General features: G+C 42.1%; 2 protein-coding genes across 2 annotated transcripts; one reads left to right on the forward strand and one right to left on the reverse strand.

Annotated features, from left to right (window-relative positions):
* The first annotated feature begins 710 nt into the window (after window positions 1-710).
* kpna7 (karyopherin alpha 7 (importin alpha 8)) lies at window positions 711-4,267 on the forward strand. Its single transcript, XM_052083540.1, has 12 exons — window positions 711-878; window positions 958-1,101; window positions 1,179-1,264; window positions 1,562-1,730; window positions 1,872-1,971; window positions 2,165-2,247; window positions 2,414-2,500; window positions 2,818-2,994; window positions 3,076-3,309; window positions 3,387-3,569; window positions 3,641-3,787; window positions 4,149-4,267. Exons 1-12 carry the CDS (start codon window positions 813-815, stop codon window positions 4,239-4,241), a joined length of 1,569 nt encoding a protein of 522 aa, XP_051939500.1. The 5' UTR covers window positions 711-812; the 3' UTR covers window positions 4,242-4,267.
* Window positions 4,268-4,811: 544 nt separating this feature from the next.
* On the reverse strand, window positions 4,812-6,560 carry xpa (xeroderma pigmentosum, complementation group A). Its single transcript, XM_052083565.1, has 4 exons — window positions 5,697-6,560; window positions 5,512-5,617; window positions 5,142-5,425; window positions 4,812-5,064 (listed from the first exon to the last, which is right to left on the reverse strand). Exons 1-4 carry the CDS (start codon window positions 5,989-5,991, stop codon window positions 4,910-4,912), a joined length of 840 nt encoding a protein of 279 aa, XP_051939525.1. The 5' UTR covers window positions 5,992-6,560; the 3' UTR covers window positions 4,812-4,909.
* Window positions 6,561-7,669: the final 1,109 nt, after the last annotated feature.

Raw genomic sequence — 7,669 nt, forward strand, 5'->3', positions numbered from 1 at the left:
GGTCATGAGATAGAAATAGACGATGAGATGGTACACACAAGCAAATCCGTTGCAAATAAAAATGCATGAACTCGCAAATTAAGATCAGCAAAATAGTGATTCTAACTTAGATGTGTTCCTGCTTAATTGTGTGTGAAAATTGCTCTCGATATGCGTGACTACCTTAACAGTGGGTGGTATGATATGGAAACATACGCGGCCACTTTAAACCGTGAAGCCGCAACTAAAAAAAATAAATGTCACTTCCGACTTCCTCACATGAGCACGCTCATATTTGAACATGATCTCAGTAGGATGCCGCGGCTGACCAGTGTTACTCAACGCAGCACCTAATTCATTGAAGATTGATAAACACGTACGCAATCTATAATCTGGTGAATATGTCATTATATATAATTACACTTTCTCATTTTTACTGATCTTGTTGGTCCATTGTACTATAAAATAAATAAATGGAAAACTAAATCAGGCTGTGCCCTCCTGGTCTAGATTGTGTTGTGCTGCCACCCATCGTCCAGATGGAGCGTTGCAGCTCACGTTCCAAACACAATCAACTGTCAGTGAGCAAATTAAGTCAGATGTAACTTTAGCACACAAATGTAACTAAGAATCTCCCGAGAGTACATTTGATTGGCTACTTTTACGGTCACTTCTTGCACGTGGCCAATCAGGCACCCCATTAATTAGTTGATTGCGTACAACAGCTGCAGTTGTACTTTAAAATATGCCCAGTGCAGACGAGCGCCTTATTGTCACTCATTGAGGTTTGGGAGAACGCCAAACGAGCTCAACCTGCTTCATTGTAGCCCACCATGCCCACCAAGAATAACCCCGAGGCCCGCATCGGTCGTTTCAAGAACAAGGGGAAGGACCTGACCGTAAGTTTGAGCTCATCATGTGGGTGAGCGAGTCCAACGAATTCTAGAAAGACGCTCTCATAATTGTCTTTGTGCTCAGAAACTTCGAGAAAAGAGGTTATCGGAATGTGTGGAGTTGCGCAAAACTCAAAAGAATGAGCGCTTGATGAAGAGAAGACACATAACGTTGTCCTCTCTTCCCGACGATGATGCGCTTTCTCCGACAACTATCTCCGATGACAAGGTCAGCTCGTGGACGCTTGACGTATTGGGAAGCCTGCGCTGGCCTTATGCAAGTGCTTAACGTGTCCATCGTTGTAGGTTCGCACTTTAAGCATCGAGGAAATTCTTAACGATGTCAACTCTAACTGCAAGGATGCTCAAATTCGTGGATGCCAGGCTGCTAGGTGAGCGAGTACAGTAATACAGTGTGTGTGTGTTTTAGTAGAGGCAGATTTATTTATAAAGCACATTGCCTACACAAGGCAACTCGATGTGCTTCACACAAGCAAAGACGCAACACCTACCTACCAATGAAGTGAACTGGGACCATTTTCCACAGCAAACCTGATTACCTCTCACAGGACACTGTGCCACTTTGCAGTGGTTGCGAGTTACTGTCAAGCACTATGAAGTGATTTTTTTACTTTTTTTTTTTTTTAGACTTCTGTTTCAAAAGTGGTAACGTGTGGTACCCTTTTCAGAAAACTACTTTCCCAAGAGTGTAACCCTCCACTGCAAGAGATCATAGACGCTGGTCTCCTTACCCGCTTTGTGCTCTTCCTGAGTATGGAGGATGAGCCCAATCTGCAGTTTGAGGCCGCTTGGGCGCTGACCAACATCGCCTCTGGAACATCTTGGCATACAAAGCAGGTGAGAGCATTGCAGGAACGCCAGTATGACACAGTTGGCATAAACGTAACACTTGGCTCAATTTAGTTTTTTGATTTTTTTTTTTTTTTTTTGTTTATATAAACTTCTATTTGGGCCGGAACATTCCATTTCTGTACACAGGTGGTAGATCATGGCACTGTACCCTGCTTCATTTCTCTGTTGGCGTCGCCACATTTGCACATCAGTGAACAAGCTGTATGGGCCCTTGGGAACATTGCAGGTGATGCGCTTAATTTACTTCAGCAAGATGATACATTTAGTGTTTATAATGAGAAAGTGAAGAGACTTGTGGCTTATCATTTTGAGCTTAGTATTCTAAAATGTGTTGGTAAAAATTAGGCTTTTCGTGTGCTCTCCCACCAAGATGAGTTTTCCATGCTGCTGTTTTTTTCCTTTCTTATTGTAACTTGCAGGTGATGGTCCAAATTATAGAGATTTCCTCATTGAATGTAACGTGATCCCTGCCTTACTGGCACGGGTCTCTCCAGAAACCCCTGTAAGCTTTATTATTATTTTTTTTTAAAGATGCGACATAGTTCTTGACCATTTCTGGTCAATAAGGTTGTTGCTTTAATAAAATGGGGAAATATCTTGACCTATAAAGATTCCTAGCCTGTTACTTGCAGGCTTTTTTTTAATTTAAATATGCTCATCCCTTTCAGGTTGGTTATCTACGCAACCTTACATGGACATTGTCAAACTTGTGCAGGAATAAAAACCCATTTCCACCCTTGTCTGCGGTCCAACAGGCAAGTCCGTTTTGTATTAAGGTTTCTGCCAAATGGTCCCGATTATGTCAAGATCATTACTGATCTCTCAGCATTAAGTATGCTGACTTTACATTGCAGGCAAAGGCTCTACTTTTGAATGTTTTTGTTTTCTGGCCACATACAGTTATGCATTCAATATTTACTTTCATGAGCACATGAAATGACCTGAATGTGCATCCTCCCAAAACGCAATAACAGAAGGAAACAAATGAATGATCGTTGCCCTGGAGTGACTGTCCTAAAACGTTGTTGTTGGATGTACAGCATTTGAGGATGAAACTGTTGAATTCATGCAGGTCCTTCCTACACTGATCCAGTTTCTCCACCTTGGAGACAAGGACATCTTGTCAGATGCATGCTGGGCAATCTCCTACCTGACAGACGGTAACAATGATCGTATTGCTATTGTGGTCAGAACAGGTATAGTCCACCGGCTAGTGGAGCTCATGGGCCACAAGGAGCTGAGTGTCATGGTAACCAAATTCTTCACAACTTGGTTGATTTGTCAAATTGTTTGCTAAGCTTTTTTTATTTTTTGTACCTGTATACTTGAGACGCCTGCCCTTCGTGCCATCGGGAACATAGTGAGTGGCTCAGATCTGCAGACGCAGGCTGCTATCGATGCTGGTGTTCTTGACGTACTTCCTCGCCTCATGAGCCACCCGAAGGCCAATATCCAGAAGGAAGCGGCATGGGCCTTATCAAACATTGCAGCTGGGCCATGTGCGCAAATCCAACAGCTCCTCACATGTGGCCTACTCCCACCTTTGGTAGAACTACTTAGAAATGTAAGCGGTAAAATGTTAGAATTTCAAACACTTAACTTTCACAAATTGTTATATTAGTCTTGTTTTGTTTCCTAAAGGGAGATTTCAAGACTCAAAGGGAGGCAGTGTGGGCAGTGACAAACTTCACCAGTGGGGGCACTGTGGAGCAGGTGGTTCAATTGGTGCATAGTGGGGCACTTGAGGCAATAATCAACCTTCTGCAAGTAAAAGATGCCAAAATCATTCTGGTCATACTAGATGCCATCAACAACATTTTTATGGTGAGTGGGGACAGCGCCGCTGAAGCATGACCTGATGTCACTTGGAGTCGGACTTGTTAATTACTGTGAAGGCCGCAGAGAAGCTCGGTGAGACTGAGAAACTCGGCCTGCTAATTGAAGAGCTGGGAGGACTTGATCGTATTGAAAGTCTCCAGAACCATGAAAACGAGATGGTGTACCAGGCAGCACATAACATCATGGAAAAGTATTTTGTCGACGTAAGTCCATGTATGCTGTATAATTTAAACTTGACTTTGAGCGCATTCAAGGTTTAAATATTAATTCGAGCAATAATCTTTGAGACGCAGTTGATGGTGAATTTCCTTGTCTGCACATTGCCGTAGACTTTACATTTGGTTTTAGGCGTACTTGGGGAGAACATTTTTTTTAGCCAAAGGACATAGACTGATTACATAAGATTTGGCGGCAATTGTATAATCATCAGTCTGAAAGGGTAATTAAACGCAACACAAAACTCTGAAAGTACTGGTGGAGAGGTTGATGGTTGGAAAGAGGCTGCCTCAGCTTGCACCAAGCATTTTACAGCTTGACTCATTTTACATTGCTTTTCTTGAACAGGGTGAGATGGAGGGGATAAAGGTCGATGCCCCAAGGACAGAAGATCCTTTTGTATTCCAGAGCCCTGATACCGTCAAAAGATTTGAATTTTAGACTACTGGAATGTTCTACGAGATGAGAAAAATAAATATTTTCATACCAAACTGACTTGTCATTTGATTTTGGGGGAGGAGAGACTGATTGTCTCTAACAAAATGTCATCACCGATCAAAAGATATCTGAGTAACTTATTGACTGCATATACTGTTCACGTATCAACAGAAGCATTTTTGTCTGTGTCAATCGGTTTTTCAGCAAATAACGAATAGGTGAAAACATTTTTAAATAAATCTGCAATGCGGAACTGCAAATTCATGGGAATTCACTGCATCTGAAGGAGTATACCTCAATCATATTCACATCAACTCCTTCACCACCCAAGACAAACCCATTTGAGTTGTATTAAGTTCTATAGATTAAAACCTGCAAGTTCATTTCCTGTTTCCAATAAGGATGTATACATTGCAAATGTGTCCAATGTGAAAGTTCAAAATGCTCCACTTCATTTTATGCAGCTTGAGTTCGGTTTGCTGTATTAAACTAATAAAAAATCAAACTGTCATAATATAATCAATATAATAATGATGGAAGCTTCCGCAAGACGATAGTAGACATCTACATGTATCAAGTCAAGTGTTTTATTAGAAAATGTTAAACTAAAAGTGATTCAGAAGAATGTGACGATGTGCTTCCGAGCAGAGGCATCGCACCGTAGTGTCAGTTTACATCTTTTCGTAGGTTAGTTCATGCCCGCAGGTCCTGCACGTTTTCTTGTAGAGATCCTCTTCCGGATCAACCACCACCTCTGGTCCGTATTCATGTTGGTGAGCGCTGGTATCTTTTGTCCACATGCTACTCCTCACTGCCCGACGCAGCTCTGACAAAACAACAAACGCATCAACAAGGACTTCAGCCTCCATGCTAATATGCTCCACGCTCAGGCATTTAACTAACCTTTGACTTTCTTGTTGAAGCGTTTTTGCTTCTGCACTTCTCTGTTCTCTTCCCTCGTCTCCCTGGCTTCCTCCAGTGCCGCCTCGGAACCCCACACCTCCATACTTCGCTTCTCTATATGTACTTTAAGGTAGAGTTTCATGTCCCCCCAGCGTGGGTTGTGAGGGTTTTTCTTCAAGATGAACTTAAGAGGAGGCTCTCGCTTGTCCAGATCACAGTCTTTCAGCAGGTAGATCTGTTTGGCCTCAGTTCTGGAGATCAACTTGTGTTTCTCAGTGCTGTCTCTGAAGGAGAAATACTTGAATGTTGAAAGAAAAAATGGCGTGGCAGGGATAAAATGGCAGAGTAAAAGTTTTGTGTATACATGTACCTGCACTTGTCACAAACAGACAGGTCAAAGCTGTTGCTGAGGTAGGAATCCATAAAAGGCTTTTGACAGTCATCGCAAAACAGGTAGTCTGGCTCAATGACCGGAGCTGCGAACCGATTTAGGACATTCCAATATGACATGAACGAACAATCCCACAAACACGCAAAGTCGCCACGCGCACGAACCTGGCTGATGTACCACCCTATTGGCCGTCTGCTTCTCCTCCAAGCCCTCCTCTTCTTCGATGAAAAACCCCGCACCGGTGTCGATGGTTTTACACACTTTGGCCAAAGTCGCACTCTGCTCTGCAGCCAAAGGGCGGCTCGCTATCCGGGCTTGTCGGAGCATCAGCGCCCGTTGTCGATTCCTCTCGATTTTTGCCCGCATTGCAGCAGAAAGTTCGGGTTTGGGACATTGCTCGTCGACGGGAGGATCCGTAACACGCACACCCGGTGCCCCGGAAGGGTCCATATCGCTCATTGTAACAAAAATGACTCAAGCAGACATGAACGACGACTCGAAGCGCAAACGCGCCTGTTTCAAATGCCCACTGTCCAGAGTCGAATGGTTACGCAAAATTACAGCTACGTAATATATTGTCGAAAACCAGCTGAACACCATGCCAACGTAACGGCCATGTTGGCAAGTGCGAGTTTCCTCTCAAAGCAACGCGTGGACAAACATACAAACATATAGTCGATTATCGCGATGGTTACTTGTCAGCGTCAAAGCGTGTGCAGCGAATACAGAATATTTGGGGGGGGGGGGGGGGGTGACAAAACAAGTTTATACCTCTGCAAGGTTTTAAGAGTTACCTTGTCGTGATTGTACGGCGTTGTACGCAACCATATGGAGCACAATATCCCATCATGGTTATTTGTTCAGGGTTGTTTGCCGCCCATACACAAAAATTGCACGGGGCCCTTTGCCCCTACAAGTTTAGCGTTACCAAAGGCACGCACCAAGAACGAGACGTTCCAAAATCTATCCAAATTCAGATCTATCGGAAATGCAAAAATGACTGGCGGAAACGTCTTCTTCTTGTCACTTTCACCTTTGGGTTGTAGTTACTACCGCCATCGCGTGGTGTGAATGTGTATATTCTGTGTACTGTGTACTGTAATGACATGTTCAGTCCTGTATAGTGTTTTAAATACAGTATATTTTCTGTGTGTGTGCGTGAGATAGAGAGAGAATCTGTGTGTGTTTAATTTTATATTTACTGATTATTCAGTGCCGTGTATCCTGACTTCAAACAGACATTTTGAGAAGATAATGTGAGTAATAATAATTAGATGGGTGTTTTGTCATTAAATGAACACAAACCATCCATTCAACCATTTTCCTCATTAGGGTGAACGAGATGGAGCTTATCCCACATACATGACTGTAAGAGGTAGGGTAAAGTCTGAACTGCATCAGTGAGAAGTAATGACGTTTTTTTTGAGGACTTATTGTATTTCTCTCTACATTGCATGTGTACTTTCTTCTGCTTACTTAGTCAAAAAAGGTTTATTATCGACAGAGAGAGGTAAAGTTTGGTTGGGCTCTTGATTGACTGAGATCTTGGGGTCCACTAAGGTGGGAAAAAAATAAGGAGTACAATGACATGGTAATGACAACAGATTCTGAGAAGCAAGATATTCCCCATTCATAGCCTGATTAAAGAGTGAAAAAATACATAGAAGTAAGGTGTAATTTGTGTTTCAAACAATGGGAACATGTTTTATTTGTTTATTTATCGAACCGATTGAGATGAGTTTGTCTTTACACATACTGTCCTCAATGTCCAATCAATCCCTCATAGCCACTATGGAGGTTTGTGGCACTGTAGATTTGACACAAGTTTCTAAAATAATAAAACAAATAATGTTGATTTTATTCAATGTTAAATGGAAGGATATAAATTCCAATATTAATGAATGCATTCAAAGGCAAGATCACCTCAGTTTTATAGCATGAGCACAAATTCAAATAGTGTTGTTTTTAGTTCAATGTTAATTTGTTTAATAATAACGTTTTATACAGTGAGTTGCGCAATACGGCATTTCCTTTTTTTTACATTGTTATACACAGTTCAAGTAACAAATGATTTCATGATTGCATAACAATAAGATGGAAATTTAAAAAAAACATTTGTCATTGTACCCATTGATGG

Source organism: Hippocampus zosterae, chromosome 13 (assembly GCF_025434085.1).
Source record: "Hippocampus zosterae strain Florida chromosome 13, ASM2543408v3, whole genome shotgun sequence".
NCBI classification, from domain to species: Eukaryota; Metazoa; Chordata; class Actinopteri; order Syngnathiformes; family Syngnathidae; genus Hippocampus; species Hippocampus zosterae.